Source organism: Ammodytes marinus, assembly GCF_949987685.1.
Source record: "Ammodytes marinus genome assembly, chromosome: 2".
NCBI classification, from domain to species: Eukaryota; Metazoa; Chordata; class Actinopteri; order Uranoscopiformes; family Ammodytidae; genus Ammodytes; species Ammodytes marinus.
In genome coordinates, this window is record NC_137231.1 from 9,238,474 (window position 1) to 9,266,204 (window position 27,731).

General features: G+C 42.0%; 1 protein-coding gene across 2 annotated transcripts in view; it reads right to left on the reverse strand.

Annotated features, from left to right (window-relative positions):
* The window catches only part of fbrsl1 (fibrosin-like 1), a 190,762-nt gene extending 165,868 nt beyond the window's left edge, over positions 1-24,894 (reverse strand). For both annotated transcript variants that reach the window (XM_080040480.1, XM_080040479.1), the window contains exon 1: positions 24,774-24,894. In XM_080040480.1, the coding sequence (XP_079896606.1) occupies positions 24,774-24,821 (48 nt within the window). In that variant the 5' untranslated portion in view covers positions 24,822-24,894. The remainder of the gene's footprint in view (positions 1-24,773) is intronic.
* Positions 24,895-27,731: the final 2,837 nt, after the last annotated feature.

Genomic DNA, 27,731 nt, shown 5'->3' on the forward strand with positions numbered 1-27,731 from the left:
AGCTCTCAGTCACGTAAATTCACTGCAATTAAAAGTAGAGAGGGTGTAATAAAGACCAGGAGACTAAGAACTTGGCGTTTGAGTTGGCTTGAAAGTAAAAGGGACATAGTAACGCCTTCTAACCATGTTAACTGTATTTTCCTGCTCAATTAAACTTAACCCTGCTTTGAATTAAAGGAGCATCGTAAGAAGTTAACCACATTTTGGTAGAACAGAGGAGATCCTTTGATATAAATAGTAATGTTTTTGTACCAAAACAATTGCCTCCAGAAACCTTTCCATTGTGAGGTTGTTATAATATGTCAGTGGTCATACACATTTGTTAACTGCAGTGTGTTTGCATAATTGTGTCTCAAGAACAGCAATCTGTCCAAGGGTCTGTCTGGTGCTGTTGAACTAGGATTATCTTTAATTCAAATCACACATAACATCACCTGCCATCTGGCCAGGTCCCTACCCACAGAGACCACATTTTCTCTTCAATCAATACCAAAGCAGTGGTGAAAGGAACGGATGGAGCGAGCAAAGGAGCGACAGATGTGGTCTGATTCTCCTTGACATTTACCAGGGCAGTGCTCTGTCAACAATCAAGAAAAACCTGGGTCAGATACCCCCAACCCTGGATTGTTGCTCAACACTGCTGCAACACAGCCAGGCTACCGGCTCAACAACCAGCACTAGTCACACCAGACGGATGACAATGGATAGTTTTTTTTTTTTGTGGCGGTCCAGTACTAATAATCTCAAAAATTTGCCAAAATAGAAATACCTTTTAAAAACATACATACAACTGAATTTACATTTTGCCTCAGGTATGACACAGATGCAGATCTTTCCAGCCACTCAAGTCACAACTTTTGAAAACACATAGAAATCCTCTTGAAGCTTAAAACCACTTTACCATACGTCTACATGAATGTCATCAAAGGTAGCGGGGAAGTGCAGCCAAATCATAAACGTCTAAAGGCCAGCAGTATTGTTAGGAGAATGACTTCCATAAGACCCCACTCCAACCGTCCTATCACGTTGTTGTTCAGTGAATTTCTGCTAGGACCATGGTAACACAGATAGGAGAGATGGTAGAATTACCTGTGTACTTGGCCTTCCAGGGATGAAAAGGCTTTTTATTCTGCACTCTCTTACTCATTGTCCATCATTTTATATTGCAGCAGCTGAAGGACCAAAGACCAGGTCTGCCTTGCATTTCACTGTCGAGTCAAGTTACTTTGATTGTTACAACTTATGGCACTCACAATGCACAAGGCTGTTTTCCAGGAAAACATCTGGGCACATAATTCCCCCTAGTTGTTCTGCTTCACAAAAACAATGCACAGCTTTTCACTGTAGATACATGTGTATGATCACTGTTAGTGTATGATTAGCTGAGGTGCTGCAAGACTGTGTGCTGCATGCACAGGCCTATTATTGAAAGCAGATGCGATGACCTGAGCAACAGGAGGGCACAGAGGAGTATTTCCAAAACCAAATATCACAATATCAAATGATCCACGAAAAAACGTGTGCTGTACCTTTAGGAAAAATACCACCACAGTAACACATATCGGAATCAATCCATTTAAGACTCATTTTCCGTTTAGTCACATAAATTAATACTGGTGGTATATAGGCAAAGATTCAAAATGAAGCGTTGAGCATGGTCTGGAATGCTGCACGGATATAAAACATTACTGGTCTTAAGTTTTGCATAACACACAGAGAAAGTGCAAAGTGTTACATCAATGAGCCTAATTAGACAATCACTTCCTTTGTGCTGAAGATGGTTTTGTACCAAGAATCGTTCAATTCATTCTGAAACCCAATGTTAAAGAATATGTATTTACTAACATTGCACTTACTTAATGGTACAGCATATATTGTGTCTGAATATCACACAGGCTTAGATTGGACTGCTCTTGATACCAAAGAGAAGTGACATGTTGAGTATCTTTGCAGACCAGGTTCAATGGCTACAATCACTTTGCCTTAACCTTTTAACAGCAATGTTCCCTCTACAAGGACAAATGTCTGGAGTCACTCTGACAAGCTGGCCAGGTCCCACAGTGTTAGGTGATAAATGGAAAAGCAAGACCAGTCTTATTAAGGTCCACTTACTGTTATTATATAACCTCAAACATTTCTAGCTGGCAGAGTGGAGAGCTGTATATCCTGACCTAAACTTAATAAGTTTCAGGAGTTTACACTTACATGTTGTTTAATTTATTCCCTCTTTATGGAAACCAATAACCAAGCTAACTAGCCCAGACATGCATTGCTGTCAGTAAATTGTTAGATATGCATTTTGGCAATATGTTGGAGCTATGAGGAGGCAATGGGCCTCATTTATCAAACGTGCGTTGAAACTGGTTCAGATCATGGTGCAAAAATCACCCTAAACCAGGATTCAAGTGGGATTTATCAAACGGTCGTACCTCGCCAATCTCCAATGTTTTTGTGTGTCGTCTGGATTGGATCTTTTATTTTTATTTAATTATTATTATTATTATCAACAAGCCCCTGCTACCTTGCTTTCTGGACAGAGTGAACCTTGACAAACCCATAAAATACAACTTCCACTTTAGACCAAAGAAAACAAATCGCTGAACTGCTTCCTACCCTTTGTACCACTGCTATATCTCCAAAGCCCTGAGCGAATATTACAAATTACCCCCCCTGTGCAAACACTCCTGATAAAACGAGGCCAAACCTTAGGGAGCTAACAAAGCAAACATGACATTGCTCTACATCTCCATCCCTGGTGTGTTATTACAGGGCTGGGAAAACAGGGTCGTCTGGGCCAGATCAATGGCATATTATCAAGGCTTGCTTCAAGCTATTATGCTGCAGTAAGAGGTAAAAAGAGATTTTCGTCTTTGGTTTATACCGTGTTACTCCATGATAAGCAGAATTGTTGTCCAGTACATATCAGGGCAAACATGAATAGAATTAGAACTGTATTCTTAAATAATTGCATGTCAGTAGAATTCACATACTGTACATCTATCAAGTCGAAAGCATACGTTGGAACTACACGCTGTACAATACAGGAAGATGAACAGAGAAAAGAGCCATACAGTTGAGCCACTCCGCTCATGCATACGATAACCACCAAAGAGAATAGTTGTGATTGGTGCAAGCAGCTATTGTACAGTAGTTTGAAGGAATGCAACTATCTAGTATCAATTGATCTTTCCAACAGGTATCTACTGGTGTGATTGGCATGAACAACTGACGCCTTAAAAACAATGGGTTGATTCAATAAAGTCTGGTCTATGCTAGTATCTCTACTTAGATATTCTCTGGTTTGGTATGATCCCGCATGGCTTGGTCTGATGGACTTATCTGATCTGGGCCATACTGGTATCCTTGCATGAGATAATGCAGATGGTATCATGTAGGAGGTGGCACAGTTTAATGCCAACACAAAATAGCACCAAAATCTACCCAAGTTAAATATATGACAGGAGTCAGGGTGGATAACTACAGATATCAATGGTGTTTGCAGAGCTGGTATATAGAGCATCACATAAACAGCAATTAAACGTCATCATGGTCTGAGGTTTGAGGTCACATTTTAACAATCTATTTATATGTATGACCGGTTTTCAGCTTGTGTCTTCAGTAAATCTTTGCAAATGCAAAGTATGCGTCACTCTCAACTGGCCTAGTTTGACTATGTGTGTTCTAGTGTGGCATGTGTTGAGTGACAGCGTGGGGCCAGTCTATGTCAACTCCCTAAGATAACTCTACAAGCAATATAACAGCGGTTCAGAGTGTGCGGAAGGATACATCCTACCTGTAAGCTGAGGACAAAGAGGCTTTTCAAAGCTTATAGAGGCTTCTGCAGGCTTACAGCTGCCAGCCGAGTGCTTTCTTTTATGGCGCTACCACTGTTAAGTTAACAGTTGACAAAACAATAAAACAAGAATGTGTGAACCTTTCACAATGCCTGAATAAATATACACAAGATTGCTAAGGACAATCGAAACATAAAAACCTACATAACTGGTTATGGGTGTATAAACAGTCCAGATCCTTTCAGATATGGCAGCAGTCACACAGTTGATTTCCTTGTTTATTGACCAGCTATTTCTGGTATGTGGTATGCTTTGTAAATTCATGACATGCTCGCTTTGTTTTACCAAAAAAAAAAATCTCGGTATTTGCTTCCGTCATACACTATCTCTTCATCTCCTGCAATTCTTTCTGATAGTGGAGGGCCTGCGTGTTATCTTGATTGCTGTTCCACTTGTACTCAATACACAATTATCTGCATGAATCTGATACCCATTGTAATCAGCTGCATCTGAGTGACAGGCATTTTTTCCGGTCTCTTGTCATTTAACTTTTTAAAGAGAGAGGCAACTCCTACCCAGCACAATGGCAAAAACATGTGCTTGGATAGAAAGTTACAGAGACAACATAAGGGAATGAATAGTACTAAAAAATTACAAAATGGGTTCCTGCAAAAGTAAAAAAAAATGCATGAATGTTAAGGGCCAGCAAAGGGCAGTACGGAACTCAATCATTTTAACCTGGACAAAAGCTGGCATGCAGACACAGTGTGAAACAAAGCTAAAACACCTGCTGATGTGGTTCTGTTGGTAATCTAATAGCAGATGTAAGTCATTGGGACATTGCATCAGAGGAAAAGGCAAGCTCCCAAGAGCATACAGGCTCCTAAATAACGCAACATACTTTTGCTTTAGTCCACACAGAGCATAAGGGCTCACATAAATCCCAAGAGCACCGTTCCATCAGCAGTTAGGTCGTTTTGATGACCCCTTTCATCGTGCACCACCACTCCCAGTAAAATGAGAAATGGCTGCTGAAACTGTCGTACACTCACTTTTCAACACAAGCATCCTTACAAATGCATTCCTATTTGCATATTTATTTGTGTAAGACCACAAATATATGCACATACAGCATACACACACGCACACACACACACACACACACACGCACACACACACACACACACACACGCACACACACACACACACACACATACACACACATACACCTCCCCAATATACCAAGCCTGGCATCTGGAAAATATCTAAGCTAGTAAAAGGCTTGTATAAGGGCAGCTACAGTCCAACTGTGTAGGCATGTCAGGGAAACTGAAGAACAGCAGGGATCCAGAAGGATGAGGTGAGAGGTGTAGTGAGCATAGCGCCATGTTGAAAGAAATCAGTACTACCTGGGGAGAGAGAGCTGGTACATTATGTCCTACCACTTAGCTTTCGCGCTGTTATTTTTGTAGTATTTATTGCCTCTGGCACTGAGTTCTTTCGGATGCTGTGTTAACTGAGTTGTTAGATGCTAAACACTCAATTTAATTTAGAGATAATGCTAAATCTTATCTTGATTTGTGCAAATGAGTAACTATAAATACACAGAAAGTCAGTCTTTCAACTACTAACAACACTTTATAGTTTGAGCAAATAAAAAAATAACTAGACACATATAAAGTAAAGTATAAACTGTGAAATACGTTAGAAAGCTACAAGCCTGAAAACATATTTTACGGAGGCTTAACAACATTCACAAATAGCACAGCAGTTAGTTATTTTCTTCAGGTAAAATATTTTTTTTTACAAACAAAACAAAAATATGACCGTAATGTCTAACATTTGAATGACAAAGACATGTGTTACGGATGTCTTGCACATCAACCTTAACAAATCGTCACTGAGAGTGTGTCAGTATCAGCAAAGCAACCTATTTCTGAACCAGGATAGTAGTGACATCCAATCAAGGTTGAAAAAAGGGCCCGCTGTAGCCTGTATATCAGACCTTGTACTGAAGCAAATGATTGCCCCAGGGCGGGTGTGGGGTGTAGGTGGGGTCCATCTTGTGAAATGACTGATGTCTGGGGTACGAAAGGTGTCAAGGGGGGACTCTGGTAAATGGCAGCATGTGGCAAGGTCGCCTCTCCATTTGTCTGTCTGTGGGATTGCGAAAGGGCTGCGGCGTAGCTGGGCTATAGCTCTGTGACTGCCTGACAACCTCCTGCGTCCCTGCAAGCAATGGGGGCCTTCCATCTTTTGTCACTATGGGGATGTCTAGGTCTGGCGTGGTACAGAGCATAGTGCCCTCCCCTTCCTTTCAGTGCCTCTCTACACCTCCCGGAAGCATCCATCACAGAGCTCCCCAGTGGGGCGTGGGTAACGGATCGACTTTCCTCCAGAGCGCTAATCAATCCGACTCTCGCTGCCTCTCCCTGGGAACATTTATGGCCTGCCATAAAGCAGGCCTTTGGGGCATTACGGCACCCAGTAATCCTGCTAAGTGAGCAATATTTCCCATCTCTGGGGCTGCAGTTAGACGGGCTCAGGCCATAAATAGCAGAGTTAATCTGTGGCCATGACTTCTAGTCCAACCCTCAGCAGTCACAACCTTACTGGGCCCAGGTGGGAGCCTCCCGCTGGCCAAGGTAAAACAACTTGTGAGATGAAAGGATGAGATGGCCTGCTCCAACGAAACTAGAGTAGGATCCCCGGCCCCTTCTTTTTTTCCACACCTCTGTGTAGTCTGATCTGGGGGAAATAGCCACTAAGGGAGCAAGCATCTATCACGGAGGATACAGGGCCCAGTTGGAGTTCATGTATTACTGTAGTCCCAACTATTGGCCAGTAAGTCCATTAAGAATCTCTGAAGATCACTGTTTGTCACTGTGGATTTTAAACACCATTCATTACACAGCCTGGAGTTCATAAGTAGGTAACCAGGGCCAAAGGACTTTTACAAAATAGAATTGAAAAGCTGGACTAAACAAGAGTAGGCGTCTTGTAAGCATGCTGATCAACTGACCTTATTTCTACAATTGTATTTCAATATAGAGTCATAATAACTTTATGACATGTGAAGTGAAAATGAGCAAAAAAACAACAACATACATGTTAAAAATAGGCCACAAAAGGAAGAAACTGAAGACAAGAATCCAGCTGAATTATTTCAGACTTCCTGCCAAGGTCAGTGAGTTCTCCTCAAAGGGGAGCCACTTCCCCATTTTATGCCCAGCTGAGTTAAAACGGATATGTCGATGTGCTAGTATTTCTTCAGAACATCTTAAAACAGGCCGTTTTCTCTCAGGGCACCAGTGGGAGTTCCATATAGTAAAACATATAAGACGGAAAGCAAAGCTAGCCTTAGGATGAGCATTGCCAGAGGGCTACAGCAACCACCTCCCCTTCACCAATAACTGCTGCGTCTAGGCCGGGTTGATCCCATTTCATTTTATTTTATTCCACCCATCATGCATCAAAATGTCTCCCCGAGGTACTTGGAGCAGAGGCCTCTGTCTTTTTTTCTTTTGCTGGAAGGCCAAGTCTCTCCATCACACCACGGGTGCAGGAGTCAAGGTCTTCAACCCTCAACCCTCCGCAGCCCTGCTCAGCTCAGCCAACCCCCCAGGCTGCCTGCTTGTCAGTCAGAAAAGCTTGCTGACTTTTTTTTTAGTCTTTGGTTCAGGTCAGAAACCCGACATTGTTTTCCCCTTTCGTAGCTAGGCAGAAACATGACAGGTGTCCATGGAAACAACATTTGTGCAGATGTTTCCAGTTCTTTGAAGATTTCAGAGGGTTTTTTTCTTAACAAGGAAGGTCAGTTTTCACAGTGCTGCCATACCTCTTGGTAAGTGAGAAAGAGAGGATAAGAGCATGATTTAAACAAAAAGAAGAAACCTGATGGATATTGCCATGAACATATTTACCAATTTATCAGATATAACATTGAGCCTAAGCAGAGTTATAATGTCCTATACACAAATAAAGATGGGTTAATCAAAAGGGATTAAGTGGATGTTAAACCACATTTTTCAGCAGAAAAGGTAGGAATGAAATACAAAATATGCAATCTATTTAATTCAGTGCATTAACGGCAGTGGCTGAGATCAATACAAAAGTCAAAGAACAAAGAACCTCAGGCAACCTAACCCTTTTGAGAAGCATGATATGGGAAAAATCATAGCTGACATCTTTGGTTGACTCGGGTCTGTACTACATACTTCACTTCAAACAGTGAACATATGTTTTGAATACTGGCCAATTAATCAAACCTTCAGAATAATTTAAGACTGTCTTTGAGTTTCGAGACCATCTTTCATCACCTATTATGTTTCCACAAAATCCAACTCCTGCCTTGTCAAACTGTGATCCCTCAGAGCGCGAGGCAGAGACTCTGAAAGCCTCTGACATGTTCTTTGATTCCTCCATTTGCTGTTCTTCATCTTATCTTCTCATGTCATACTGTATTTTTAGTAGTAGCTAGCATGCAGCCGTTTGTGGTTAACCTCTGCTGATGAATCTTGTCAAGTGTATTGTTCTTCTCTCTCTGCCCTTTCCTTTGAAGTAGTCCATGGGGGCCTCCTCTCTGTTTGAGACCTGGGCACCATCCAAGAAGGGGCTCTGTGTAGCCCAGCTCCAGCTCACTGAGTTACTGGGGTGGGGATGGGGCCCTGAGTGATACTGGAGTCCCACAAGTCACTTCTGCTGTTGCTGTCGATAGTCCTGGCCAAGTCTGAGTAATGCTCAGGGGCTGCCAAATCATTTCCACTTGGAGCAGAAATGAACCCCAGCTACAATTGGATTCATATGGTCTGGACGGCTGACAAGAATCCCTCTCTCATCATTTAGATGTATGGTAGCTCCACCATCAGGCAGAGCACTCTCTTGCTTTTTGTATTTATGACCAATAAAAGCACAATAACTGATGTAATCAAAGGCCATGGATACAGGGGCTGCACTGCAGCTGGAACCGAAGATTGGACTGTTCCTCTGAAAATATGTTATCACTGTAAGGCTCAGTAACCATGAACCTGTGATGTACTCCTACCCCGTCAGCGGGGAATTCAACTCCCTTACAGCTAAAAGAGGAATGAGGAGCATTAACTTTGTACAAGGGACTACATCACAGAGGGGGAAAGGGAAGACGAATGATATTCTTAGCACTGACAGTGCTGCTGCACTCATAAAACCTTTGCTTTATCTCTCCTAACAATCAGTCTAATTATGTTCATTGGAGGACTCCAATTAATCCTCCATTGTCACCCGGAGCTAAGTGTTTCTCTACCCCTCACAAAGCCACACACAGACAGAGAGGAATCTGCAATTAACACTACCCAAATTTATTTAGAGCCACTTGCCTCGGCTTCTGACTCCCTCCAATTATGCTTAATCAATTCCAGCAGGAGGTAGTGAGGGAGCGGGGCACTGGGGAGGTCATTGTCATTTGCTGTGACAAACCCCTCTGCGCCACCCAAAGGCCAGACATGTCAGGGAGTTTGTCATGTGGCAAGACATGCAAGTGATACTGAATAGCTAACTAATACCCAGCTGCCCCTGCCTGTGGTGCTTCCTCTGACTCCATTGTTGGTGTTAATTGAAAAAGCTGCAATACAGACTGAAGGTGGCAGCATTTGACTGTCAAAGCCCTCTGGACAAACATGCCAGGACCTGGACACTTCCCTCATCTCCAGGCTGATAATGAAATGATCACAGGATAACTACACTATAGACTGCAACCTGTCACGAGTGCCATATTGATAAAAATGGTCCTGTATATATTCTATGGAAAAAAAAGCCGTTTTAAGTGCATACAATTAGAAGTACTAAAAATGGAAATATGTTTATTCCTACTGGAGTATACTGTCACATGTTTTACTGTTTTGCAATGTGCTCTCTACTTGGTAATGTTAATCTTTTCGCATTGATTTCTGGTTCAATCATGAATGTTTTTTAAGGCAAGCCGTATGTTCTTTTTGGAGACAGTGGCAAAATATACATTAATGTCTCTCTTTCTTTTTGCACCACCTGCTACATGAAATGTTTCAAGTCTTATCATACTGTGACTACTGCACAAGACACAGAATATGTCTAGTATGCAAATGTAGGAGCAGACAATACAATAAGTGACTGAAAAGGGATATTTACACACACATATATGCTACATAAATGCACACCGTCTCAGATAGGGGGGCATCTAAGTGAAATTAAGATCATTAAAATGTTTTAACCGTTTAACCGATAGCATTAGCCGGTAATACATCTTCTTAGGGGTTAACGGTTAAACGGTTAACCATAGACATCCCTAATAGGGTGTACATATAATAAGGAACAGTTAATAGTATGACCAAAATGTAGGATTTGTTGCAGTTATGTTGTATTGGACTTCCTCTGACTGTGGACATTTTCCTGTTTTTTGCTCAGGTCCTTACCATCCTGCACATACTGTGTGGTACCTATGTGAGTCGTGACATTTGCTACTGTTTGTTTACAGCGTGTGGAATGAAATATTCAGAAGCTGTAAGCCCATGTCTCATTTGTCATCTGTATGTTTATACATAGGCATGCACATCCATAGGCACATTGTTATGGTATGACAATGTATGACATTCGATGTGCCTACTCATGCTAACATTTCCACAATGTGAGCGTCTATTCGCTGTCCGAGCCTCCCAGGCAGGTTGGTCTCACTCTCAAGATAGCTTCTTGCTCCAGCGCTGTCAAAGCAAAGCCCCACAGAGGGCACAGACACTGGGAAGGAAAGCCCACTGACTGGAATAACCATGTTACAAACCCGCCGTAAAACGCCACTAATATTTAATGCCTCGCTGTCAGATCTGAAGGGCACGGGCACATAGAAGGAACCGTGCAGCCAAGTGTGTGTTCTTCTGCAGGGCTCACTGAACCTGACTGTGAGCGGGGAAGAAAAAAATCCAAACAAAGGAGTGTGTCTCAGTGTGTTTCCGTGTGTGCTTCTAGCTGACAAATAAACAAAAGAACAACCTTGATTTGCCAGAACCTTTCTAGCATTTAGTATTTCCATTGAGCAATCTCAGTTTTTTAAAGCCACACTGCAATGCTTCCTCACCACAGAACGGCCGGCGGCGAGTTCCTCACTAATCCACGGGCTGTATCAGGTGATGGAGGCATCACCTGACCTGATAACATCACAATGTCTCTGGCACGATAAGGTTGAAGAGGCACCTAGTGGGTGAGACCAGGCTAATGGCAGCAGATATCAGATCACGGCCTGTCTGTCACTGTATAAACCCTGGGCTTATGTAATCCTCCAATAAAGAGACACATTTAGAAGCAAGGATTCTGGTGAAACTGTCAACATGCCTGTCAACGAAACATGAGAATTCCTTTAACAATGCCAACCATTGTGAATCTAATGAGGATCAATGCCAGAGGTGACATGAGTGTGTATGCAGTGTATCAGTGTTTACTTGTGTATCAGAGAAAGCATCTCAGTCTGTGTGTATGTGTTTCATGTGTACAAGTCATTTGAAGACATTTAAGTATGTGTGTCCACGAGTGTGGGGAGGGGCTGGAGGAATGGCACTAAGAATAGCATTCTCCTCTTGACCCAAAGTGCCTTACTGCGGTAATTCTCCAGTGTAGCGTATTACTTTCACGCTGACAGCAGTTTAAGCACAGAGCCCCTGTACGGGTAAAGTCCAAACACAGGCACCTAGGGATGCCTTCCACTTAAAACTAGCAGTGGGGAGTGCATTAACATTTCAAGGTATTATTTCAAACGTAGGGGGCAATTGCTGCTGAATATTTCATGTGCTCCAGTGCGAGTCGTATGTATCCCTCTGTGGCTGCGGTGGTGGCGGGAGGTCGGGGGTTGGCAGTTTGGGGGGTTGCCGGAGCGACGACTAGACCTGGGCATTTGAAGCCAGGCCGGTGTGTGTACAGTGCACTACATCAGTGTCAGAGGGGACTCCACTTTGAAGAGCAATTATACAACCATTACCGGGCTCATTAATTAAACGCAGAGCGACCAGGGCTAATTCAGCCTTGTGACCCTGCAGAACGTGCTCACAGCTCACTGCACAGCTCAGATATTATCCAATCAGCATTGCAACGACACACCGCTAATTGGTGATGTTGTCATGTCCACGGCTCGGTGTCACAGCTCCAATCTGGCCTTTGACTTCAATCACATGTCACACCTCCTAATTGCTCCCTGATGTTTTCCACTGGGTAGAACTATCTAATGAAGTAAAAATACTTTAAAATCAATTTTAAGAAGAAAGTAGCATTTGAGTATATTTCTGAATAATTATGTTTTGAAAGGAGATCTTCAAAACAAATGTCTCATTTTAAATTGATTAATCTTGGCTTTGACACCTGCTCCTACACAGAAAATAATACCAAAGTGTATCAATGCACAGATTACATAAAGGGAGAAAAATCTCACACAAACTGGATTATTCAGTATTTTAGAGAAACTAAATGCAGAACCTCATAATAAAATGTAGATTAGTAACTCCCCCTACAGACTGTACGTGAGACCTCAGGCTGAACATAAAGGGGCTTTTAACACCCATATGTGCTGAGAGTTCCACCCCTTGGGCCGTCTCCTCCCCTCAGGGCCAAGGGAACGAACCCTGACCCTCTTCTCTCCAAAGAGTCCACCACAAGAACCACACCCCCATCTGGATCCAGCTCCTAGGGGACTGCTAGGGGGGGCGTTTCAACCCCCAGTCTGCCACTTCAACCACCCCTCTCCCGCCTCAGGGTGTACATGCTCTATTTTGCAAAAGCAATCATTCTTACACCCCACCCTCCCCAAAACCTCCCCTCTCTTTGTTTTGCAAATGGCCTCTCCCACATCATTTTACATACACACTCCAACCACTGAGCTCTGGGGACCGTCCAGGAAGTAATTGTGGCTTTTGTGCGTGTAGCCCCCCCTCTTCCTCAAAGGAGCTGCGCCCCCTTGTCAGCTGTCATCATATAACTGCCTACAGACCCAGGGGCCTAATGACAGGATCTATAGTACATGAAAACACAATTATAGCCCTTGGTTCAATTGCTACTGTGTGAATGGCCTTTAAAAGAGGAAGAAAAAAAAGGAACCAAACACATGCTGGTTTGCTCGAAGGCATATAAGTCTGAACAATATCCCCTAAATCACAACCCATTAAAACGCACACGGCTAACATTCTAAATACACCCTGTTTAAGCGCAGCTTCCAACACCGGTGATATGCTAATTGTGAGACGGTATTCCTGGCTGATATGGATACATTTGACCTTGAGTACAGGCGCTACATGCTGTTTTAATGAGCTAATATGAGCAACGGCGCCAGGCATATCCAACCCACACATGAGTGTCTGTGTTCCAGCGGGCATTTCATTATCTCAGACGATGTTGTTTTCATGGCAATATTATGAAGCCACATTAAGCATCCATTTAAAAGACGCTGCAGGAAACATGTTGATGGTACCTGCATAAAATCTCCACCGCCGGTGTTCAATATTGCAAACCCCAGAATACTTTACATTAAGACAGTCAAAATGGCAGAAGAGGAGAGGAGAGGGAGAGGAGAGGCCTCCCACCATCATTTTCCAAATGGGAACAGTGACCCCTAATGGACGCGGCGATGCAGCATCATCCACCACCTCCACATGTATATGGGTGCAATTACTTTCTAATGCAGCAGGGGCCAGTGTTGTATCATGAGAAAAACTGAACACAGAGAAAGAAAGGGAAAGGGATTGCTGCAAAGATCACATCTGTCTCAGTGACACCACTAATCCCATTTAATCCGTGTGAGTTAATGTCCAGGCTTTGCTGGTCGCCAGCCCCTCCCCCCCCCCCCCCTCAGGCAAAGGGCTATGAAAACAGGGGCAGAGGTCCCCGCAGATCCCATTAAGGTAGTGACCAAAATGGGCTAAGGTTGCTAAGATGACACTTGGACACTTAACCGTACATATGCTGCCAAGTGGGCAGGTACTTCATCACAGCAATGCAGGGCTGCAAACTAACACAGACACACACACACACACACACACACACACACACACACACACACACACACACCAACAATAACATGCATCCACAAACAAGGCCAGAGGCTGAAATACACAAACATAGACATGTATTCACCATGCACACACATGAGAGCACACAAAACCCCATTAGAGAATAAACACAGACATAACACTGCCATGTTAACGATATGCACTACATATTGGACAACACGTGCGACAACACATTCTTCAAAGCCAAGCAACGATTACATGGAATGTAATTAAATAGGTGCTAATTGAGGCGCTAATTAACTAAAACAAATGGATACAACTGTGACAAGGAGAGAATTAGGCATTTTTTTTCAATGACGATGGATAACAATGCGAGCTGCAGTAACGCATCAGGATACAGCTTAACCTCTCTATTGTTTTACACCCCCCCCCCCCCCCCTCTCATGCCTGTCAAAACACACAAGCCTCCAAACAATGGACCTCTCACAACTACAGGAGGCCTCTCTGTTCAGCACAGGCTCAGGACAGCCACCCACTTCCATTCTACCAAACAAACACCACTGGTCCTTAAAGCCTCCCATGTAACACAGCACCGCACAGCAAAAGGCTGCCAGCATCCGGGCACTGAGGTCAGCAAGGAAACATGACCCCTGACACTGCCATGTTACAGTCCTACTCCTAGGGGTTTACTTATGTATGTTGTGCTGAGGGCTTTCACTTTGATAAGATATTCAGTATTTTTAAAGTGGTCCTTATAAAGCTAAAACAGTACAAGGAGTGTCTGTGTTCCTAGATTTCCATCAGAACAGCAGAGACAGTAATTATTACGCATTATATTCAGAGATATAATATGTGAGCATTACATGCTTGAATAAAATACTGGGACAGATTGTTTCTGATCTGTTTACATTTGAGTAAATGTCCCACTGCCACAGTGATTCAACACACTTAAGGAAACCAGACACCGGCAGCCCCCACTGTGTTTCCAGGGAAGAGAAAGAGCGCCACCTACAGAATGTTAAGTCAAAAGATATTCAAGAAAAAAAAATGATGTGTCTTAACTGTCGCACTACGTTTAAAAGCAATATTTCAAAAACAACAGCGCACTAGAGATCACAAACTGCAAAAAAAATTACAAAAATGGAACAAAAGAAACTGTAAAATGAGAAAATAAAAATGTTATTGCTCTTAAATGGAATGACGATTTTTGTAACATGTCGTAGCTGGGTGACACTAAAAATCAGATATCTCATTTGTATTAAAGAGCCAATATGGGCTGACTTCTTCATATCGCGGTGAAGTGACATGAAAGGCAGCACGATCTGAGAATCTGGGCTGAGCGACCTCAATTCTAACACTTTGAACTCTGTTTCCCTGAACTGTGGCGTTCAGCGTTATTTAAAAGGCTGTTCGGGTTCAAAGCGACAGTGTGCTTCCTGTGACACCTCAAGTAAGCAGCAGATTTAGAAAGCATTTTTTGACGCAGGTGTACAAACAGCGCATGTAAATGTCATCACCCAAATACACACTGTCATGGCTTTATAACCTACTGTTTGCGATTCTTTCTTCTTGCATCTGTTTAAGACCTTTTTTTATTGGCCAGCTTCATAAAATCAATTCACAATCAATCTTCACGACTCGCAGCTCACGACCTGTACTTTGCAGAAAGCTCTTGCAGGAGGAAAATGACACCGGACTCCTGAGATCGCCTCACACACACACACACACACACACACACACACACACACACACACACACACACACACACACAAACACACACACACACACACACACGTCTGAAGCGCTGCCTAAACATGACTCTAATACAAAGCACATTGATACAGTAAATCATAACGCACCAGGAGTAATAAAGTGTCTCTCCCTGCCGTCTGCTCTAGTTAAACATCTACCAGGGGCATTACATCTGTTGCTATAGTTACAGATTCTCCAGCAAACGCAAAACCGGAATATGATGTAGACCTGGGAGGTCCCACTTTAATAAATTACATTTAAAAAAAGAGAAAGCAATCACAACTAGCCCAGCTACTAAGCGCAGAGAAATAATGTTCTGACAAATGTATTACGGCTAAGACTTGCCTCCTGAGTCCAAAAACCTAATGAGAAAAAAAAAAAAAAAAACTGAACCTCAATGTGAGTGCGAAATTAAGAATTGCTCTGAAACAATGTGCTTACCTCATCCAGCGATATCAGATAGCACACAGTCTATCCAGGAGCAGATTCTCCTTGCTTGTGTTACTTTGTCCAATCCCAGCATGCAATGGCCCCAGCCTCCAACAGAGCATGACTTTAGATCCCTGCTAATTTAATGTTCCCAGACCTAATTGTCCCCAGAGTGGTTGCTCTGAAGTAGCCCTGCTGTATCTCAATGACTAAGGCTAGTTAAAAGTGATGGGATGTGTATTGTGTGCGTGTGTGTGTGTATGGACCTGCAGTTACAGCAACCCCGGCCAAGCACCTTACATGGCCTGACATTAATCACTGTGCACTGTCCCATGCAATATTCACCTGGCTAAGCACAGCGGGCGCAAGGGGGTTGTCTGGGTTCGACCGTTCTTTTGTCATTCTCTTATTCGCCTTATTTTCAGTTCTATTTCGGTCTCTCTGTCTTTTTACCTTTCAGCCCCTCTCTCTCTCTCTCTCTCTCTCTCTCTCTCTCTCTCCTCGTCTAAGGGGTTGGGAAAGCGATTGCAGCTGTGTGAAGCGGAGACGTGGTGGATCTTGAGGAGAAATCCTGAGAGGGCTAAATATTCCTGGAGGGTAATCTTACTGGTGTTGAATTGTTGGCTGCTATGACTGCTCTCCTGGGTCACATTAATCACAGCCGCATTAACAATCACGCCATTGGACTAAAAAAGGGATATTTTAGTGTATCAATCCGTCCATCAATTTTAACAGATCACTCATTACTTAAAGGTGGAGTCAGTAATTCTGGAGAACACTTCTCCTTGCATCCAATACTGCCTGTACTGTGTGTGCACTGAAAAAAAGCTGGTGCTAATAGACAGACCAGAAACCAAAAATGGTTTGTGGTTATTGTTGGCTGGGCATGCTAATGCATGACACAATGATAAAAATTAAATTCAAATAATACACAGCCTAGGCTCTGTAAAGTGGTATCTAAACAAAGGGGGCCAACTGTAGCTAGCAACATGCCTGTTTACAGAGCCTCGGATGTGCATTAACACTGGATTTACTTTCAGCGTGCACACACAGTACGGAAAGGTAGCAGATGAGGAGGAGATATTCACTGATTTTGACAAAGGCATTCTCCAGAATTGCTGACGCCACCTTTAAAAGGAATATCTACACCGTCTGACTCTAGGGTTACAAACTCCAACCATCTGGGGCGAGTTCAGATTGGGCCAATTCAACTACAAACTGTCTCCTGGGAATGGAGCGGTAGACATGAAATCCTTCCATGCTCCCCCCACCTCCCACCTCAGTCTCAACAACATAGGGACTTTTCCCTCATCCTTTCCCAGCCCTCCCCTGGCATCCCTGGCAAAGTCAACACCAGCGGCCCCAGTGGAAACCCATGGGGACGGCTTTGGCTCCTCACACTAAATCCACTGTGGTCTGGCCGTCTGCTGAGCAAAAATAGACGGCATTTAGGAAACTTGAAAACACTTGCTGAGAAAAAGTACACACTCCCAGTCTACTGATGACGAGTTCACCAACAATATGGTATTTGCCGATTGTACACACATAATTCCTTTTTCAATTCAAGTATTTATCTTTAACTTACTCCAATTTGTCCGTGACTCAAAACATACTTCATAGCTTTCAACGTAATTCGCAAAGATTACTAGATTTATAAAACAGCTTTTTAATTATTGAAATACATATAAAGTATTATGGTGATATATTACCGTGGCACTAAGCATTCTGTGTCTGATCTATGCTTCTCATTAGCGAGTTTCTTTGCTCTTCTTCTCTACTGGAAGAGAGCTTAGATTCTTATTGTAATTTTCTACCACAAAGGTCTATGCGCCGCTGAAGTTAATTAAGTCATAACTGCTGACATTTCAAACACATTTGGTTGTTTACTGAATATTTAAAGTGATTCAATACAACACTAAAATTATTATCTTATGAAACGTGTTCAAATCACTGATACTCCTGGGAAGTAGCTGAGAGAGTAATACTCATCAACCACTGCTATTGTGTTCCCCTGCAGCAATGCACTAAAGGGTTCAATTATGGAGATGTATGTGTGGGAACAGGGTGCATTATATACTGTATTTTTACTACTTTTTTAAATAATCCGATGCCTTATATATTGGATAAAACTCTTCATGTTGTGATTTCTCTCCCTCTTGCATAGACTCGTGTGTGTTCATACTGTATGCTCTCTTGTCTTTTGATGCGGAAAGGACTATCATCCTCCACTGTGCGATCATCATGCATACATGTTCATGTTACAAGCAGCTGACTAATTGATCTGTCAAGGTCTATTACAAGCCACGCTCCTCCACTAATCCTGTCTCTCCACTCTGCACACACACGCAAACACACACACACACACACACACGCGCACACACACATTCGCACACACACTCTGCCTGTAGACACCTCTAACAGCGTAGCTCATTATCCACTTGTCTAATAATGCTCTTTGTTGAATTGCACAGTTACCCTGAGTAACAGCAGTACAGACCTTTTCTATCATGTTACCACTTACAAGCTTTCCAACCCCATAATTACATTAAGGATTTCACATTTTAGGGGCTGATCTCATTACGAGTGAAACAGTAGCAGTAGTGCTTCAGCTCCTCCATCAAGCACAACATTTTAAGATGATAAGAGTTAAAGGGAGCAAAAGGTGTAAGCCTCAGGAGAATAATTGGAATCTTCTTTTTCCTTTTTTAATATTTCCGTTATAGAGAAATAGCCTGTAGCCTAATTATAAATCTGCATCGACATGACACTGATAGAAAGTTTCAATATACTATCCCCAAAAATCTGACTGTTTTAAAAAAGTAGTTTTTCTTGTCGGAACAACAACAAATGGGAAATTCTTGACGTAAAATATTACTAAATTGCAGCTCAGCTATTTACAGGGTGACTGGAGTGGACAGGATTCACCTTGCCCTTCAGTTTAAATGGGCTGGAGGCAGTGTTAGCTCGGAGAGATTTTGTCTCTAGGGCGTCTAGGGATAGGAATAATAGAGTGAATTGACCAGAGATGTTTTTTCCTACATGGCATTGTTAGTGGGGTTTGTGTGTGCAGCACAGGCTACAGCACTGCACTAATGGACAGGGATTGTGATGTGATGTGTATGTGTGGCCATCAGTGTGTTGCTTGAGCGAGTCAGCATTATGCGTTATTCATGACCCCCGTTTGAAGCATAGTGAAGGTCAAAGCCATGCTGGTTGCTACTTGATGCTGGGGGGGTGACAGATACAAAATGTGTCTCGTTTTATTGATATTATTCATCATAGAAATAATATATAGTCGTTGTGACCTACAATGTTAATGATTAAAGTGCAATAATGTAGCTCATGTTCCTGTTTTGAGACAGTGTGTGTGTGTGTGTGTGTGTGTGTGTGTGTGTGTGTGTGTGTGTGTGTGTGTGTGTGTGTGCGTGCGTGCGTGCGTGTGTGTGTGTATGGTATGGTGTGTACTAATGCTGGTTTTGAAGTTGGCTCAGTAAAGGAAAATAAATTACTCTTCCTTTACAAACACATGTTGCTAAACATCTTTATCAAATTAAACTGATGTCTTTGCCACATATAACTAGTTCAAACTGTTGGAATGTAATTCACACAATATTACTACTGGTCTTCAAAAACATCCCCAAACTACACATTGCACAACTCCTGAAATGAGTGTGACTGAGCGGAGAACAAGAAGAAAATGCTCAGACTTTGCCACACAGTGTCACACACACACAGACACACATGCTCGACCATTCCTGTGCTTCTGGCTTGCATGCTAATTTGATTAAGTGCTGCCCTCCTCCCCACCACCCCTGTAGCCAACCCTGCTCTGACACTGCAGCTCCTGTCTTCCGGCAAGCTACTGGCATCCCTGGAGGACAGCAGCACAGCACATGGCCTGAGGGTTATTGTGTGACATACGCTAAGGACACTCACTATGTGTGTTTCTCTTATACATTTTCTTTTTTCTATACTGCATTGTTGAAAGGCCTGGGGCTTTAGAATGTCATTGCCAATGACTGCTGCTGTAATAGTTATGCACCTGAGAAATACACCATCTTGAATCTTGACTCTCCTCTAACTGGAGACTCAGCAAAATAGAAAGAATATATGGACAGGGAGAACTAAGGTGGACGCGTGGAGAGAAGGGCAGCCTCAAGGACAAAGGAGAAAAATATTCAAAGTGCACTTGAGCTGAGTGTTGTGTTGGAGGGCGTGTAGTGTATCAATATGGTCTGTCATAATGTTTAAACATGGTAGGTTAGAAATGGTCTACAGTATGCCCTTATAGATGTAAATAAGACCAATGTGTAAATGTGTAAAGGGAACTGTGAATACTAAGCAACCGCGTGACTGTGATAGAGACCACTGGCGCAGTGGCCAAGGACGTTTTTGTCTGTGGCAGATAAAATCCACAGAGGGCTCCTCATGCAGGCCCCGTCCATCTGGAAGCGGATGTGTTTTATATGCATGGGATCCCATTGATCGGAGACACTTAAAAGCATTAAAAACATCACAGGGGTTGAGGACAAAGCAGGAATAGATACCTTTATCTTTAGCGCGCCTTAGCCAGCACTTTGTCTTAGTCACTACAGAGTCACAAACATAAAATGAAGCTTTGACTTTGAACTTTTTACTGCTGCTGTGATCATCGTGAGCCGCTCTAGAATAACAGGGTGAGGATCACTTGGTACAGGATGGAGAGAGACTCATAAACACACCAAAAGAGATGCTTTGTAAACAGCAGTGAGTGAGCAAGCACTCCACTCAAGAGAGCACAGACTCCCCGACAGTGAATCTATAAACACCTCCATTTCATAACACAATAACCCCACATGAGCCTGGGCTTTAAAAGGATAAATGAGAGAGAAAACGATTAAATTGTTTCATACACTCTCACAAAAGGTTTGGCAGGGGGGCAGGTTGGCCCACAGGCTCTGCTAGATGTCCGTTTGTTCATTATGCAATGTCACTTTTCTTGTACAAATTCCTATCTGGCAACTATTTATAAATCATATTATGGAATAGGACTGGTGTTAAAAGCATTGGTAGTTGGCAGGTCAATCACACCAATTAGTACTTCAAACTGAAGCACAGAGGATCCTTTCAGCTTTCTCAATGTTTAGTTACAGCGAGTCATATTTCATAGTGTCATAATACTTCATTACTTATGCAACATGATCGTGCCATGAATCCTATCCTATCCTGTCATTATGCCTGAACACAATGTCAACACATGCATAATTGTTCGTTTTCAAAACAATAACAATGTAGCTGAGAATGTATTATGTGTTATGTGTCAAAGGCAGGCTTAAGTTCTCGGCATGCAGATAACCAAAGCCAGGGAATGTTAAAGGATCATTTAGCAGCTTGTTCGCAGACAATGAGACAGCCAAACATCGCTTGAGGAAGAAACTTAAAGAGTATAGAAAGCAACTGAAGCAAGAAAATTGCAAGGGATTGGAAGGCTTAGACGTTAAATGAAGAGCAACCGGGAACAGCCAGGGCATGGATAACCAGCAGTATTTTATAGATCAGGCCAGCTGGAAAAGGAGACGTCTCCAGTTATCTACGGATCACAGGGCCGAGGTGGACTTTAATGCATGGGGGTCAGTGTACCTTAAACCGTGCAGTAAGCCACAGACAAATTCACTCCTCTCAGCTGCAGCAAGGTGCTGAAGAGACATTCATTACAATGGTTCACTGACACATAAAGCCTCTGCTGATAAAAGACCAAAATACTGTCGTTTTTTTCCCCTGGAGTCAGTGTGTATAGTCATTTCAAGGCTGAGTGTGCACTTCAAAAACGACATGCATATCAGTAACAAAACAAACATTATGCTTTCCCCAAAATATACTCTGATACGTGGTTTGGCTGACAGCAGTCAAATACACTACAATCTGATGGTGGGAGCGTTTGTTGATGTACGTCCAAGACATTATTTCAAAACAGGGAAGCACAAACAACATGACAAATGAATACATGTAGGATATAACCTCTCATTCAATATGCAGTAGAGTCACTGGGGAAGCAGAAAACACAGTTTATCTTTAAGACGTATGATCAAGTGATTTGAATTAATGTGTTTCCCTTCATTTTAATAATTCCTATTACATATTCCAGGGGGATATAAATGTCTTACTACTGATGGGTAGAAACACAATCTAAAGAAAAACATGTTGTAGCTTTAGTTTTCCTGTGGGGTTTGAGCTCCTTTCATAATATTTCTAATATCTTATCTCATCTACTCTATCTCTGTAGTAAGGATCTAGATTAAGTTACTGTTAAACATGAAATTCACTTACATGTTTTCTTTTACATAACAGCAGCAGTTTGCTCGTAATATAAAGTTTGTATCTGGACTGGAATGCAGATATGGTTCAGTAATCGTAGCCTATTTGCACTTACACTCTGGATAAGCGCGTCAGCTAAATACATCCTTTCTAACCTACTCTTAGCAAACTAAATATCACAGCCAAACTCATTTTCAGCCATGTTAACTTCCTCAGGAAATCTTATCTCGGGGAGATATTTTTGTCGGTGGAGGAGGTCTCCGGTCTACACAGCCTCATTATTTAGTTTGGCTTCCTGACTACATTTCCCCCTCTTATCCTCAACAGCACTACGGTGGATCTTGGCCTCAGACAGGAGCATAAAAACATCCGCCCATTTAAACAAACTGTTAACACATGGATGGGCTATCTCCCTGGGACAGACTACGAGTCAGTGGGCTCAGCAGTGTGCTTCAAGCCGGGATATTGACAGTCCTCTATCTGCATAGAAACCCACTTCTGCAGTCAAGAAGAGGGAAAAAAAATAGGATGACAGCTTAAAGCAGCATTCCATTCATTTGTTAATGAAAAAAATGAAATGTTTTTCTTGAGTTTTCAAGATATGAAACAAAAATACAATCTTGATAACCGAGATCAGATTTCAGATATCTGCAAATGAGGGACTTCTAGGATAAAGAGTTCAAACACAAGGTAAATCTGGAGGGAAATGGGATAATCAGATCTATATGTAGAACCTACAACTCACACACATATAGAATGATCTCTACAATATATGGCCATCTAATGGAGAGAAAAGGGAATACAACCTCATATGTAAAACAAAGATGGGAGAGGGAGCTGGGTTTGAATCTCTCTGAAGACGACTGGCTGCTAATTTGGAAGTCACAACAAACAACCACATCATCTAGAATCTGGAGGTTATTTTGTTGGAAGAATCTAATCAGATTCTTTATCACACCGAAAATTACTAGCAAATTTTGCTCAGCACCACAGCCATGTTGGAGAAAATGTGGAGATTCAGACGTAGACCACTCGCATGTTTTCTGGCATTGTTCAAAACTCATAACCCTTTGGGAAAATACTTATATAACTATTGTCAAGAGTCTAGGTTATGATGCCCCCAAGACATGTATGTTACTTTACCTCGGCAACATGAATGGACATGTATTAAAAGAGGATAAATATCTGCTGAAAATCCTATTAGCAGCGTGTAAAAAAGCAATCACGAGGCTGTGGTATAAGCCAGACCCACCAACACAAGATGATATGCTATGGAACATCTGACACATAAGATAAGGACCAAAGAGGAGCAATGTTACAAAAAATGGGAGAAATGGACTATTTACACATCGACGACAGGACTACATTCACAATGACATTGTTATAGAACAAAGCTTGAACACATCATGGCACCCCAGCATTGTATTATTTGCATGTTAGTTTTCTATTCTTTTTCTTTTTCCCTTTTTTTCTTTCTTCTTTAAACTCAAAATAAAGTGTCAAAAAAATAAAAAGATAACATGTTAGTAGCACCAAGGCTCATGGGTGAATAGAAGTAACATATGTTGGCCGTCACTGAGGTCTGTTTGACAGATTCTTTAATGTTATTCCCTCATGACTGCTTAAAATGGTCTGTTTCCCTCTTTTGTTTCATCAATTGAATTGCAAAAAACACCATGATCCCAAACAAGTACATTACTTCCATAGTGCACCTACAGTACAGTCAATATGCCAGCCAATCTGTCATAGGATAGTGTGGTGTGTCCTCACCTCTGTATTAGCTGGCACTGCAGTCCTGCAGTCCTGCAGTCCTGCAGTCACAGTGTCACTGCTGTGCAAACAGCTGTGGTGAATTCCATGTTAAATTGGTTTTGCTTAAACTACAGATGCCCTGATGACAAACCCTCAAACAAATAAAGATTCTTTACAAAGCCACATTCCTTTGTAGTATTGACCTGAACTTCCCTGATGGACAACAGCGGTAGTGTCAAAACAATGAATCAATGAAACACGTTGATGTAAAAAACACAATAGCATACACTATTTGACCAGGAATGACTGAGGTAGTTCATAGTCAATCTTAGACATGTGGTACAAAGCCCCCGCTGACACACAAGAGTATGTAAAGTCAAACCTGACATGGGTTTATGGCTGTGTTCACACAGTGGCTATTTTTCAGAAAATTCACCACAGGTCTGCTTTAAGGTAATGTGGACGAAGGGAAGTAATTGTGTGAACCAAAGATGGTCATGCTTCCTATTATGGAAAGAGGAGATGTGGAGATAACAGTGTTGACCAATCACAACCAAAAGAGTGGAATCAGATGCTACCCCAGCAGCTGATAGGCTTCATAATGACAAAAAGTCAGCACAGAAGACATCTCTTTCATCTGTCAACAACATCCCCACCAACCAGCAACTCATTTAACTTGTATGTAACCTTTGTAACTCATGCTGAAATACTGTCCAGTGGGAATATCTGAAATAAAAGCCATAGAGGCAGACACACTCACCGTTTTGTTCTTCTTGGAGTAGGTCTTCTTGAGCAGCCTCTCGTTCATCCTCTCCTGCTCCCGCTGTGCGTGATGCAGGAAGCCGTTCTCCAGAGCGTCCACCACGGGCTGGACATTCTCCTCTTCCTCCTCCACCTCCTCCTCCTCTTTCTTCTGTCGCTTAGCCACCTTTTTCTCCTTCCAGCGCTCCTTCTTCTCCTGCGTCTTCACAACTCCAGCCTTCTTCTGCAGGGGGGGAGGAGAAGAAAGCACATTAGAATGAATGAATCGATACTTTATTCCGGAGTCAAAGTTCCGTATAAAAGACAATACAAATACAAGGTCAACATAGATTGAAATACATACGAGCATCGATTCCAATGTTTCCACAACCCAGAGTTGTTCAGTGGCCGAATGCTGTCCCAGTCAAGCTCCACTAACAGATTAAAAAACTCTTTCGTCCCCCTGGCCATCAGACTGTACAACAGTTCCCAGCAAAGGCAGGGAGGACAACGACAACGACAATAGACAATGGACACTTTATTTATATCTGTAACATTTTATTTTATATCTTAATTTAAGTTAAAGTTTATTGTAGGTACTGTTAGTTTTTATATTTTAATTTAGATATATATCTTAATTTTAGCCTAATGTATGTTTAATGTATGTCTTGTTTTTATGCTACTGGATACCTGAATTTCCCTCGGGATAAATAAAGTATATATCTATCCATCTATATCTATCTATAAGTCGACACGTAAATTTGTACATAAAATTCCTCAACACAGCATGGAAGGTGGGACATTACTAGTCACAAACAAAGAGCTAGCACTTGTCCATTAGAAATCTAGATACTAAATATATGAGAATGTTTGTGTGAGGGAAGGGAGGGACATTTGTTAAACAAAGTTAACAAACTCGGTCACAGGAGCAGTGTTGGAGGCAGTACAAACATTTGAACGCCAATCGCTCTCATGTTTTCTGATAATACCCAAAATGTCTTATATTTTGGGAAAACATATGTGTAACTGTAAGGGAGATTGTGGGATATAAAATCCCTGAAAATGTTAAGGTGCTATACGTCTGTGCTTTAAAATATGTAATTTAGGAAAAAGACTGGTTGGCCTATAAGAACACTATCACTAATAAAATGCTCAACCTGACAAAAAATACCTAGTTAAAAAGATCAATGCAATGGAAAAAATGACTCTACATCTGAGATCCGGACGAGTGATATTCATGTACACGGGAGAAATGGACTACCTTTATTAAGGAAGTAGAGGATGCTACATGCTAAGGATAAGCTTTGAGCTATGGAGGATAGAGGGCATAATACAACACACAGCAATACTGGTGTGCCCCCATGTTATGATATTGTCTTGTTTGTATGTTCTTTAAAATATGAAAAGTCTTAAATACAATTATTATTATTATTTCTATAGGAATTGTGCACTCACTCCTACTGATACTTCTCAATGGCACACTGTAAATGGAGATTCACTGCCTTTAGTGTCTCAAGGATTTCCTCAAAATTGTACACCAGGTGATGACAAGTATTTGAAAAGAGACACTTCACGCTGCCTTTTCGAACAAAGCAGACACATATCTGGATGGGTAGACACAGCGTGGGAGATGAATGAGTAAAAGAATAGAGGGAGGGTGTGCCGCAGCTGGCAAACAGTCAAGCGTGCAGCCCCTTTCACTGCTGGCTTATACAAAGCAAGCAAACACTCCAGCAGAGAGCGGCGAGTCGACGCTCACCGTCTCTCTCTTTCTCTAAAGTCATCTTTAATCCTGTCAACAGCAGAACAATGCCTTACTGGAGCCCATAATCACTTTATGGCTCAGATATAATGAGCTTATGATATGAAGTGCTGCTTTAACACACACACCGGAGAAAAAATACAGTCGCTCTACACTTACCCTATGACCAAGCAATTCCTCCCCCTTTAACTAATCATTCCTCTCCATGCTTCGGTTATGGCCTGCCCTGTATGATATGGGTGTTTGTTTTTTATTGGAAACCAAACATCATTTGTTGCTGTCCGGGAGCTTTGCCACTGCCCTCAGCTCACCTCAGCTCCGACCAGTATTTCACAGACAGACTATAATGACATCATGCTGTATATAATGGGTTACTAATAGCAGTGTGACAGTGTTTGTTTCATAACATCTGCTGGGATACACTGAGCTGGTGTTCAATTCCAGCATATCTTCTCAGTGTAATGCAAAAAAAATAAAGAAATGAAGAGTTCCATAATTCCCGTTGCTATCACACCCCATGTCATACTGGAGTTAAAATAACTTCCAATTTCTGGATGGTAAATGCAGTTCCAAGTCTTCATCACAGTTATAATAGTGATCCAAAATCTCACGATATATTCCCACTTGGTCATCATGACTCATGATTAATATGAAAGTGCCTGAAAAAGCAAAGAGACACTGATGACTAATGTCAGTCATAGTGTGATGTTAATCTCATGCCAATGAATGGGGGAATTAGAGCACTTTGTCTTTTAAGGTAGAAAAGCACTATATAAATGCAATCCTTCTGCCATTCATAGAGCTATTCATTCATTGTTCAAATTAAGCTCCTTATTATAGGGCATTGATTTATAGAGTGTTTTCTTAGAAGACTCAGATGCAGGCCCATTACACATCATTAACAGCAACTGATTCATGCTGGGGCTGTTTCTGGTAGGAAACCAGCTCGCCACTGTGCTTTAAATTCAATCAATTTCAATGCACAGCCAATGATATATTAAGCACACACTATCAGTGTGCATCAGAGCTCCCAGAACATCACTACACCACTTTAACATTATACCACGACGACCCTGGCAGGAAAACTATCGCATTTGCCAAATGAGTTGACCAAAGTTAATTAAGTCTAATAAAGAGATAGTTTTGTGGAGCTGATAGTATCAGCTCCACAAAACTATCTCTTTATTTCTCAGTATGGCAGTGTTTACAAACTAG